A 13,186-nucleotide genomic window follows, 5' to 3' on the forward strand; every position below is an offset into this window, starting at 1 on the left:
CTCGATCCCGCCGATAGAGAGTTGCTTTTACAACGGTCGATATGTCCAACGGTTCAGCTGTTAGCCCGGAGGAAGGGCCGAGATCCTCCTCCAATCAAATGGCCATCAGTGCCTCCACACAGGAGCTGGCCGAGCTGATAGACCTTCACCTGGGCGAGCTGCGACCCAAGGAGCCCTCCTGGCGGGTGGCCGACTCACCGATTTCCGGCCGTGGCATCTTCGCCACCCGTGAAATAGCTGCCGGCGAGGAGCTCTTCCGGGAGCGCACATTGCTGGTGGGTCCAACGGCCCATCGGTCCACGAATCTGCGTACCTGCACCATTTGCTACCGCTTGATTCCCGGCTCCACCGATTCGGAGGCCTTGTGCCCGGCGGGATGTGGCCTGCCGGCTTGCTCCGAGTGCCGGGACTCCACGCGTCATGCGCTGGAGTGTAAGCTTTTCCGTAAATGGAAGCCGCTGGAGAGCCAGCGCATCGAGCCGCGCGCTTTGCGGATCCTCAGTGTGGTGCGTTGCTTTTTCCTGGACGAGGCCGGCCGGAAGCTGCTGTACGCCATGCAGGCCAACATGGACCGGTACTACATGCAGGAGGTGCAGCGGGCCGCCGACTGCTTCGAGCACTTCCCGCGGGAGCAGGACATGCTGGACTTCTTCTACCGCACCATTTGCGCCTTCAACACCAACGCCTTTGAGAGCCGAAGCAACGTGGAGGGCCACGAGGTCCTGGTGCGGGCGCTGTTTCCCCTGGCCGGACTCCTCAACCATCAGTGCACCCCGAATGCGGCACATCACTTCGAGAACGGGGAAACCATCGTGGTGTGCGCCACCGAAAGGATCCCGGCCGGCGGAGAGATCACCATGACCTATGCCAAGCTGCTCTGGTCCACGCTGGCCAGGAAGATATTCCTCGGGATGACCAAGCACTTCATGTGCAGATGCGTCCGCTGCCAGGATCCCACGGTGAGTTGGCCGATTAGCTGATGGCCTGATTTGGTCGGGGGCACCGCATCCCAAATGGGCATGGGGCAAATGGGAGCGCGAGTGTTTCAATCGCTGAAAAGTGCCACCAAAATAGCTTCATCGGTTGGGCTGCAAATAATGCCATCGCAGGGGCATACGCATTGGGGGTTTTTTGGCGCAGTAAAAGGAGGTACTTATTTGTTCAGTTTTTGAACCATAACAAATGTAGCAACGTCTTCCGATTCAAAACCATTCCAATTTATGAGTGCTAATCTATTTTCCGTAATAGCTATATTATCTAGAAAAAACCGTTCCTAACTACTTACAGATTCATTAAAAAATAATAAGATTAAATATCTGAAAATATCTTTTTTTGAGTGCCACTGAGTGTTAAATAAGTACCTCGGGAACTTAAATATTTACTGCTAAAAATATACCCCCTTATAAGACGCCCATGAATTTAGGCCAGGGCACAGCAAGTGTGAGCGCGAGAGATATGCGACGAGAAATAAAACAATGCGCCTAAATGAATGATTTGGAAAGGCCAGCTGGCCGAGTGCCTCAACAAATCAAGATGCTTAACTAGATGATTAGATGATCCCCCAAAAAAAGACCGGTCACGTAGTGAGTACCCTATTTATTCTCAAGAAAAGCTCACAGACGAGTAATCGGGATAACTTATTTCTGGAAGAGACACATGTAAATAAAGGCATGACACCACATAAAAGTACCTATGAAGTTTTCCATCTTTTCTGAAACTGGGAATAACCATCTCAACCATCTGCCCCATAATACAGTAACCGTAATCTTTATTGTCTGTCTGATACGTTTCGGGCAGTCTGCCAATATTCTCATAGCGGAGGCGCCACAACTAGTTCAAGTACCCACACACAACACCACATTCCATTACTCATTTATTCGAATTCGGGCACAGTCAAAGATCGCATATCACGTCAAAACAGCCTCCTTTCACGTTCCTCCTTTTTTTCAACACCCCTTTGACCCAGTCGCACGTCAATCCACCAAAACGTTTGTTTTCCCTTTTATTTTGCTTTCCCTCGCTTTGTGTGCCTTTAAATTTAAAATTTGCGCACGAATTCTTTAGAACTAAAACGTATAGCCCAGAAAACGGCCCGACAATGAGGAATCATTTCAATTTTTTCGAGTATTTCTTCTGACATACCCTTTCCGCTTTCGGGGAGTTGCACTTTTCATCAAACTCTGCCTAGGGTAAAATTACAGGCTTTGTTTTAGTTGTGGATCCAGGTTAAAGTGCAAAAGCCCACCAAAGAATTGGTGCTTTTACCAAAGGCATGGGAAAAATTATCAAAATATTGAATGTCACACCTCATTTTCCCGTCAAAAAAATGGTCAAATTGCTAGATTTCTTAATTTCAGACACCAGGCGAACATAAACGTTTAGCAGGTGTAAGAACGAACAGCTGATTAGTTTGTTTTAAGCTTACTTGTAGATGGTCTCGTGATTGCATCCTTTTGGCACGGCCCAAGCAAATACATATGATTTAATTGTTATTTCGTGCACATCGTGACAAGCTCGTGACACGGCAATGGTTGCTCATCTCTAGTCTGCGTTTGGCTCACAATTAACGGTTCTTTCCCAAGGAGATCAATTCCTATTGGTCCTGGGGGGTGGGGAAATGCGGAAAGGGCAGCCATTTTGAAAAATAACGGTTGTATAAGTTAATTCATAGTTACCAGCTGTCACCTGCTAAGTTTTCTGTTTGCCTGGTGTCTTCTCTCTAAATTGTCTTCTGGCAGATGAAATTTGGTGCATTTCTTAATTTCAAACAGCAGGCGCACATAAGCGGTTGGTTGGTGGGGGAAGGGGAAATATGGAACGGGCAGCCATTTTGAAAAATATAAGTTGACATATAGTTACCAGCTGTCACTTGCTAAGTTTTCTGTCTGCCTGGTGTCTCAAACCTATGAATCCCGTACTTTGACTGAAAAAATGTTACGAATTTTTTCATTTCATTAAAAAAACGGAATTTTTATGGCGAAAAAAGGGTTCAAATTGTTGTCAAAAATACGAGATTCAGATTTTTGTCAAAAATGCGATATTTTTATACCCGTTACTCGTAGAGTAAAAGGGTATACTAGATTCGTCGGAAAGTATGTAACAGGCAGAAGGAAGCGTTTCCGACCCCATAAAGTATATATATTCTTGATCAGGATCACTAGCCGAGTCGATCTAGCCATGTCCGTCTGTCCGTCTGTCCGTCTGTCCGTCTGTCCGTCTGTCCGTCTGTCCGTCTGTCCGTCTGTCCGTCTGTCTGTCCGGATGAACGCTGAGATCTTGGAAACTATGAGAGCTAGGCTATTGAGATTTGGCGAGCAGATTCCTGAGCTTCTTACGCAGCGCAAGTTTGTTTCAGTAGAGTGCCACGCCCACTCTAACGCCCACAAACCGCCCAAAACTGTGGCTTCTACAGTTTTGATGCTAGAGTAAAAATTTAAACTGAAATGAATTGTTCATAGCAATACCTATCGATTGACCCAAAAAAAAGTTTGCCACGCCCACTTGGACGCCCACAAACCGCCCACAAACTTCAAAAAATCGTAAATATGAACGCGGATATCTCGGAAACTATCAAAGATAGAGTATTGGGATTTCAGATTTAGATTCCGTAGCTTTGTACGCAGCGCAGGTTTGTTATGCGAATATGCCACGCCCACTCTACCGCCCACAAACCGCCCAAGCCTGTGGCGCTCAAAATTTTTATGCTAGATAAAAAATTTTAACTGAAATGTATTGGTCTCGTCAATACCTATCGATTGATCCAAAAAAAAATTTGCCACGCCTACCCTAACGCCCACAATGCTTAAATCTGTATTCCGCCGGTAGGTGGCGCATTTAAATCTCGCTTTGCTGCTTGCATATCTCCATTTACCTTTGGTCCCTTTAGCTGAGTAACGGGTATCTGATAGTCGAGGTACTCGACTATAGCGTTCTTCCTTGTTTTTCAGTTTTTCCATCGTAGTTCAGCCAAATCAAGGCGTACAGCTAAAAGACCGACTGTTTTGAGCAGCTTGCTAAATATGCTAACGATCCCTATCACTTTTAAGAAAATTTATTTTTTTACCAATTTTTTCATTTTTTTTAAGGGGTTACATCATCTATTTTTGCGAAAAATGGCAAAAATCAAAATTTTCTAGGTTTGAATGCCAATTTATTGGAAATTAAACGACGAGCTCGACGAGGTATGACATTTCTCATTCTGACTTATATTTTTGTTATGGCAGCCAAAAAACCGAATTTTTATGGCGAAAAAAGGGTTCAAATTGTTGTCAAAAATACGAGATTCAGATTTTTGTCAAAACTCGATATTTTTTTTCGGTTTTTCCATCGTAGTTCAGCCAAATCAAGGCGTACAGCTAAAAGACCGACTGTTTTGAGCAGCTTGCTAAATATGCTAACGATCCCTATCACTTTTAAGAAAATTTATTTTTTTACCAATTTTTTCTATTTTTGCGAAAAATGGCAAAAATCAAAATTTTCTAGGTTTGAATGCCAATTTATTGGAAATTAAACGACGAGCTCGACGAGGTATGACATTTCTCATTCTGACTTATATTTTTGTTATGGCAGCCAAAAAACCGAATTTTTATGGCGAAAAAAGTGTTCAAATTGTTGTCAAAAATACGAGATTCAGATTTTTGTCAAAACTCGATATTTTTTTTCGGTTTTTCCATCGTAGTTCAGCCAAATCAAGGCGTACAGCTAAAAGACCGACTGTTTTGAGCAGCTTGCTAAATATGCTAACGATCCCTATCACTTTTAAGAAAATTTATTTCTTGACCAATTTTTTCATTTTTTGTAAGGGGTTATGTACATCATCTATTTTTGCGAAAAATGGCAAAAATCAAAATTTTCTAGGTTTGAATGCCAATTTATTGGAAATTAAACGACGAGCTCGACGAGGTATGACATTTCTCACTCTGACTTATATTTTTGTTATGGCAGTTAAAAAACCGAATTTTTATGGCGAAAAAAGGGTTGTCAAAAATACGAGATTCAGATTTTTGTCAAAATTTCGATATTTTTTTCGGTTTTTCCATCGTAGTTCAGCCAAATCAAGGCGTACAGCTAAAAGAGCAGCTTGGTAAATATGCTAACGATCCCATCATTTTTCAGAAAATATATGTTCAAGTAAACTAGCGACTTATTAATTTTAAGCACCAGCCGAACAGAAAAATTCTAGATGTAGGCAAAGAAAAATAGGTAATCCCTGCAATTATTTTAAGAGGATATGCAAAATATATTCGTTTAGCCATATTTCGGACTCAACTAAGCCAGTTTTCAATATTGAAGATTTCCCGATTCAAAAGATATCAATCTCCTTAGCTATATCACACATTTAATTAGGGGAAAAACCACACAAAAACGTGTTAGATATAAATAAAAAATTAAACAAAAATAAAATAAAATATTAATAATATATACAACTAAAGTATGTAAAACCGTAAATTTGCCCTCATTCGAATGCTTACCCTAAAGTGCATACTAAAGGGTATTTTTCCTGCGATCTATCATTAATACCATTCAACTTTTCAATTTGTTTTTTACGCTTTTTGATATTGGCATTCAAGTGTGTTCATTCCGTTCGCTTTGCCTTCCGTTCGATTGGACCAATAAGACGGGCGTAAAAAGCGAAAATAGATTTGGAATGTAGACAAACTATATAGTGGCTTGATGGCGCGTGGAAGGGAAACGAGAAAACGAGAAAACGAGAGTCGTAAAAGTTTCCCACTGATTTACGTATGTCCGCAGCGGAAGGGGCGTGGCCCGGGGAGCCCACTCCGCTCCAGGACATGTGACAATGCGTGACAGTCGCGGTGGAAAGTGAACAGGTGGGGCAGTTGGGAGTGGAGCCACACTGGAGGCCCCCCATTTCCATTCCCACCTGGTCACGTGTCACGGCGCTCACCTCGTTTGCTGCGCTCCATTTGTCCCTGAAACACGCAACTCCTTGGCCAGCGATGTCTTAATTTATGTCCCGGCCACACGCACCGCCGTTTACAGTGGAAACCGTGGAAAGTGGGCTACACTGTCCCCAAAATATGCCAAATCCGGAGTATTACATCTTCCAAAAATATTTCAGTGATATCTTTCCTACGATGTTATAATTATTAATGTTAATGAGGGGCTTAAAAACGATATAGCTCATAATTTTCAAATTATCCAATATCTTAAATGTTCCTAAACTTCTAAAAATTTAAGTTTTTATTATATGTTTACTGATAAAATGTACTTAAAAAGCGAAATGAATAAAATATTGCATTAGGATTTTTTCTTAGTACTTCTGTTTGTTTAAAAAAAAAATTGATGCTACTTGTAGATTATAAAAGATACATAGAGCGAACGTTCTGACGTTCTAATCTGAGTTCAGAATGTTTATGAAGATGAAAATTTGTTCATTGTGCTTAAATCAAGATGAATTGGCGATACTTACATTGTATATCTCAACAACTAAATTATTTGTCCAGTCAGTAGTGTATACTTACTAAAAACAGATGTTTAATAAACTCAATAAACTCTTCTCACCATTTCGTTCTCATATTGAGATAATTGATACCAAAATGTACTTACACGGTTTTTAAAAACGAATGTTCTCAAATCAAGAACAATGTACTTGAATATTTCTCTCTGTTTAGGATCATAGAAGTTATGGAACAGATAGTACTTAAACGTATTTAAACAAAGTATTACTCTCCAGGAGATTCCTATAGGTTCAGGTGTCAATTCCTAAGCTTCTCCCAGCGTCTTTTTAGTGTATACAACAATTTTTGGCCAGTGTAGCAGCGTGGGAGACACAAACAGTGGTATCAGAGGCGCTGCATCTCCGCAAATAATTTTTCCTGCTGCTCAGATTGCCGTGCAGGGTGGCGCCGGCAGAAATCGAATGGGGATGGGTTGTGGGTGATGGTTGATGGGTGGTGGGTGATGGGTGGTGCTCCTATGGCTTCGCTTCACTTTATGGCATCCATAACCAACCGCAAGTAATCGGTGGAGGGAGGAGGAGCGGGGGAGGTGGCTGCCACACTGAGGTGTTTGGCGAACAAATTGACAGCGGGAAATGGTCTTTGATGGCTGCATCAATGCCTTTTCTTTTCACCGCGAACGCCCACCCACCCCCTTTATCCACCCCCTTTGGCGAATCCAATTGAATGCAACAACAGCGGCGAACAACAACAATAATAACAACAACAACAGCTCAAGCACAAATTGAATAAGAGTCAAAAGCAAAATCCGCTTTGCGTCGTCCCAGCCAAATGTCTCTATTTCCCAGTGGCGCACGAAGTAGTTCCAAGTTCCCGGTTTCGAAATCGTTTCGAAAATACTCGTTTTCCACCCAAAAATATATCAGAATTTTGGCTGAAGCAATCCAAAAATTGGTCAAAATATGGAAGTTCATACCTGTTGGATTCTTTATAATATTCCGAGCCGATTGGCATTTAAATTTAAGAAGGTTTTAAACCATTTTTAGCCTAAATCGTGTTGTATAAACGTGATAATTGGCAAAGAAATTCATTTTTTGAAATCATACGGACTGTTACTCCTATAAATTTTCTTTAGCTTTTTAGCTATCCATAACAGTGCATATTTTGAGTTTAAGATCATTTTCAATCATGTTAAAGCAAAAAAAAATCTAACAAAAATTTCGATTTTTCACGAAAAACATGATTTTGCACTAAAAAACTATTATATTTTGGTCGAAATAATAAAATATACTTAGAGCACAAATGTTTGTGGAAAACATATATTTTATGTTATCATATAGCTCTAGTTCCCGGTTTTTTGATTTTTTTTATTACTAAAAGATACACCTTTGTGAGAAATATAATTTTGGAATCCGTAAGTGGGAACAGGGCGGCGAGTGTGTGTTTTCAGTGTGCGTGTGCCTTGGAAAAAATCATATTTGACTGTTGTCGCTGTCGTTGTTGTCCCCTCGCCCTGCCCCCCATTACCCTCCCCCTTCCGCTTTCCCCCTTTCCCCTGGTGGATGCCTCTAATTTGTGTTTTTTTAGTTGTGTCTAATGCTCTCCGAGGGCGTCGGCGTGTCCACGTCATAAGCGTCGCTGCTCTGGCGGCTTGCTTCCACTGTCGGCAGTCAGTTGTTGCTGTTGTGCTGGGTGTTGCTGTTGTGCTTGGTGTTGCTGCTGCTGTTGCTGTTGCTGCTGTTGCTGCTGCTGCTGTTGCTGCTGCTCATGTTGCTGCTGTCGTCGCTGTCGCCATATCGCTGCTATTCCCGCATAGACCGCCCAGCTGCGCGGAGACATCTTCACTCGCTGAGTTGCCGCGCGTCGCGTTGGTTCGCCGCAGTTCCGTCCGTCCTCCGTCCTCCGTCGCGATGATGTCCACTCTGCCCCAATCCCCTCGAGCGGGGGGTGGCGGAGCAGGGGGTGGAGACACCACCCTGGCCGCCCTAGGCGCCCACATGGCCCCCTGTCGCGACACCACGCCCGAGCAGCTGGCCCAGCTGATAGACGCCCACCTGGGGGATCTGCGCCAGGAGCAGCCCAACTGGACCATCAGCTCTTCGAAGGTGGCCGGTCGCGGGGTGTTTGCCACCAGGGACATAGCCGCCGGCGAGCTCATCTTCCAGGAGCGGGCCCTGGTCACGGGACCAACGGCCAGGAAGGGCCAACTGAGCAGCTGCATCTGCTGCCACGAGACCTTGCCGCAGACGGGATTTCTCTGCCGGCATCGCTGCACCCTGCCCGTTTGTGAATCCTGCTCGGACTCCGTGGAGCACCAAGCGGAGTGCGAGCACTATCGCCGCTGGCAGCCCATGGATGCGGATGCGATGGAGGAGCAGGTGAATCCACTGTCCCTGCGTATCCTCACCGCCGTGAGGGTCTTCCACCTGGGCAAGGAGCAACGGCATCTGGTTGACGCCATGCAGGCGAATGCGGAGCGGGCCTACAGGCGGGAGATTATCAAGGCGGCCCAGTGCTTCCGCAACTTTCCCACCACGGATCGCGGATTCATGGACCAGCTGTTCCGGATCGTGGGTGTCCTCAATACGAACGCCTTCGAGGCGCCCTGCCGCTCCGGCGGCCACGAGACGCTGCTGAGGGGTCTGTTCCCGCTGACGGCGATCATGAACCACGAGTGCACCCCAAACGCCAGCCACTACTTCGAGAACGGGCGACTGGCGGTGGTGCGGGCTGCCCGGGACATTCCCAAGGGCGGCGAGATCACCACCACCTACACCAAGATCCTCTGGGGCAACCTCACGAGGAACATCTTCCTTAAGATGACCAAGCACTTTGCCTGCGACTGCGCCCGCTGCCACGACAATACAGTGAGTAGGGACCTGTATTCCTAGGGGGTTTTGAATGGAATGCTTCCTTAGGAATGCTTCCTTTGGATAGCTTCCTTTGGAATGCTTTCGTTGAAAGGCTTCCCCGCTTTTGCCAAGCCATGAGCCACTAATATTGGAAAAGAGATCCTTTCAACCTTTATCGATATCAAAACCCCTTCGCCAACACTTGTCTTGTGCCAGATATCCAGAGCTCACTTGATATTTATTAATATCTTTACTTTGACCTCAATTATTGCAGTAATTTATAACTTTCCCTAGACTAAAGCTGTTTGCTGATGTTTGCAGCAAGAGCTTTGATGGGATAGCATTTTATATTCTAATTTTACTGAATAAACATAAGTAAGAGCTTTTAATGGATAAAATTATACATTTTGGCTGAACACTTAATAATACAACTAAATTCCCAGGTAGTCAATTTTAGGAAAAGTTTTATTGGAGTCTTTATAGCTAAGTTTAACCTTAAATATACATGTTTTTTTATATTTATATTTTAAAGATTCCTCTCTACTTATGTAGTTTAAAGAGTGCGTTCCTTTCCAAGACTATTCAAGGTCTTTTATTATGAACCCATTTAATAATTAGGAAATTAGGAAAAGTTTTTACTCTTAGTAATGACCAAGCCAAAAAAAGAAAAGCAATCTGTCGGCCTCAAAGCAAAAAACAATTATTGAAATTTGAAAAACATTTCACTTGAATTTCGAGGAAATTTTCTTGGCCAACGTCGATGTCAACGAGGTTCGCTCAGACCGCGGGTGTGTAGGGTTGTGCGGGAATGGGAATGGGAATGGGTGTATATGCACGATCCACATATCCGGCCACATCTATTTATGTGGCCGCTCTTCAGCCGCTCTGGGATGAGTTGAATAATGGCCTCTGGCGTTGGCAGTGGCCGCTGGCCAGGCCACCTGACACAAATGCGTTCCCTAATTAAATTAGTTCTATGATTCGCATCTGCCGGGGACCCAGGGGCGCACACAGGCTGCCCTGGAGGGGGCACTAAGTGGCTCAAAGAGGGGGCGCCATATGGCTCACTCTTTTGGTCCTTAAAACGGTTATTAGGGCTCTCTGATGGATTTTGTAATATAATTACTTGTACTATGAAAAACGTATGAGGTACACATGGTGAATAGAAGGTGAATAGAAAACATAAACAATATGTTTTCGTTACGGCAAGTACACTTCCGTTTTAAACTCGGATTTCCTGGCCATTGTCTGTTGATTCTTAAAAATAATAAATAGTACTTTATATATTGCCTTTATATTTATGTTTTTTCTTCACTATTGAATCATAAAGACTCAAGTCTTAAAATATAATCCATAGATAATTTTAACTTTTAAGATCTCTCAGATCAGGTTCCTAAAAATAATAAATAGTACTTTATGTATTTTCTTTAAACATTTGTTTTTTTCACCACTATTGTATCATAAAGACTTGGCTTAAAGTATTTTCCCTGGATCATTTTAACTTTTAAGATCTCTCAGATCAGCAGTACGTTGATTCGTTTTTCAATGTGGGGCAACCAAAGTTCCCCGGCTACTAACACACACACACACCCGAATTTCCATGAGCATGACACACCAAATGCAAATTTCGCTTTCGATTCCGATTCAAAGGGGAATGAACTGAACGCCGTGAATGGACAGAGGCGGACATTGATCTTTGAGACATACACCTCTCCAAAATTCAACCCACTAACTCACTAATCCACCGATCCACTGACCATTATCTTGTTGCAGGAGAACGGAACCTATTTGTCGGCACTCTTTTGCCGGGAGCAGGGCTGTCGTGGCCTGGTTATCCCCGTCCAGACCAAGACACTGCAACCGGACTGGCGGTGCATCACCTGCGAGAACGTGTTCCCCCACTCGAAGATGGCCAAGTACCAGGACTTCGCCCTGAACACCATCAACAACAGGATCAACTCGTGCAGTGTCCGGGACATGATCCACTTCATCAACGAGCTGTGTCCGCGCTTCTGTCCCTCCTCGAACTACGTGCTCATCGAGGCGAAGCTGAATGTCATCTGGCGGATGACGCGGTTCGACCGGGAGGAGTACACCCCCGAGGAGATGGGCCACATGGATCGGTATCGGGAGGAGGTCCTGGCCATACTCCACAAGTTGGGCGCCGGCGAGTGCACCCTGAAGAAGCTGATCACCGGGGAGATTCAGTGATCCAGAGAGCTCCCGAACTTGTGAATAATGTTTTTTTTTTTTGTTCATGTGTGCGTGAGCGAGTGTTTTTGTGAATGAATGGGTATTCTTTGGGCTCGCCCTTTGTTGCTATTTTATTTGTAGTCACTTAAGGAAACCAATAAACACCGGACTATGTCTCTTTATCAAATTGATATTTGTTTTATTAAACCCCTTTGGGGAACACCTCTGTCCTTCTAGGCAATAAATATGAAGAGCCAACCAGCCACAAAGATCGCCGCCCTGCGATTGACCAACAAGATGAAAATTGCCGAGATACAAATTCTGAAGAGTGTCATTATTCTGGGCTCTCGTTCTTTTTTATTTTGACACTATTTTGGCAGCCATTATTTTATCAACAATCGCCTGTCGAGAGGGATTAAACATTATCTAGATACCAAACGATGAACCTATGCGAATTGAGGGAGAAAAATACATTTATAAAATCTCTAAAGAGTATATAGTAAACTGACATTTATACTTTGAAATGTTAGCTTGAAGCCAATTTTCGCAAAACAAAATACATGCAAACACATTTCATACTTTATTGAACCTTTAATTAAATGCATTACCGATTAACATTCAAATTGAAATATCAATTAGGTGTAATCATAAATCTAAAGTCCCTCATTTGGCCGTTAAGCAAATTGTCAACATAGATTTCTTAATTTCACACACCAGGCGATTAATTGTTATTTCGTGCATATCGTGACAAACTCGCGACACGGCAATAGTTGCTCATCTCCAGTCTGCGTTTGGCTCACAACTAACGGTTCTTTCCCAACGAGATCAATTCCTATTGGTCCTGGGGGGTGGGGAAATGCGGAAAGGGCAGCCATTTTGAAAAATAAGTTGACTTATAGTTACCAGCTGTCACCTGCTAAGTTTTCTGTTTGCCTGGTGTCTTCGCATTAAATTGTCTTCTGGCTGATGAAATTTGGTAGATTTCTTCATTTCAAACATCAGGCGCACATAAACGGTTAGCAGGTGTAAAAAGGATCAGCTGATTAGTTTAATCTGACCTTCAATAGAGATGTCCTCGTGACTGTTCCCCTTTGTCACGGCCTAAGCAAATACATAGGACTAAACAGTTATTTCTTCCATATCGTGACAAGCTTGTGAAAAACTCGTGATGCGGCCATGGCTGCTCATCTCCAGTCTGCTCTTGGTTCTGAAATAACGGTTGTTTTTTAAGGAGAACGTTTTCTATTGGTTGGAGGGGGAAGGGGAAATATGGAACGGGCAACCATTTTGAAAAATATAAGTTGACATATAGTTACCAGCTGTCACTTACTAAGTTTTCTGTTTGCCTGGTGTCTCAAACCTATGAATCCCGTACTTTGAGTGATATATTTTTGTTATGGCAGCAAAAAACCGAATTTTTATGCCGAAAAAAGGGTTCAAATTGTTGTCAAAAATACGAGATTCAGATTTTTGTCAAAAATGCGATATTTTTTTCGGTTTTTCCATCGTAGTTCACCCAAATCAAGGCGTACAGCTAAAAGACCGACTGTTTTGAGCAGCTTGCTAAATATGCTAACGATCCCTATCACTTTGAAGAAAATTTATTTTTTGACCAATTTTTTCATTTTTTGTAAGGGGTTACATCATCTATTTTTGCGAAAAATGGCAAAAATCAAAATGTTCTAGGTTTGAATGCCAATTTATTGGAAATTAAACGAC

General features: G+C 43.3%; 1 protein-coding gene across 2 annotated transcripts; it reads left to right on the forward strand.

The window, feature by feature from the left end:
* The first annotated feature begins 15 nt into the window (after positions 1-15).
* Positions 16-11,654, forward strand: LOC119556920 (SET domain-containing protein SmydA-8). Of its 2 annotated transcripts, none has more exons than XM_037869407.1 (2): positions 16-959; positions 11,048-11,654. In XM_037869407.1, the coding sequence occupies exons 1-2, from the start codon at positions 42-44 to the stop codon at positions 11,483-11,485; spliced, it is 1,356 nt and encodes a 451-aa protein (XP_037725335.1). In that variant the 5' UTR covers positions 16-41; the 3' UTR covers positions 11,486-11,654. The 2 variants fall into 2 exon arrangements, with proteins under 2 accessions (XP_037725335.1, XP_037725334.1); XM_037869406.1 differs by lacking the exon at positions 16-959 and adding an exon at positions 7,972-9,289.
* The last annotated feature ends 1,532 nt before the right edge of the window (positions 11,655-13,186 follow it).

The sequence above is a fragment of the Drosophila subpulchrella genome, chromosome X (genome assembly GCF_014743375.2).
Source record: "Drosophila subpulchrella strain 33 F10 #4 breed RU33 chromosome X, RU_Dsub_v1.1 Primary Assembly, whole genome shotgun sequence".
Classification (NCBI taxonomy): Eukaryota; Metazoa; Arthropoda; class Insecta; order Diptera; family Drosophilidae; genus Drosophila; species Drosophila subpulchrella.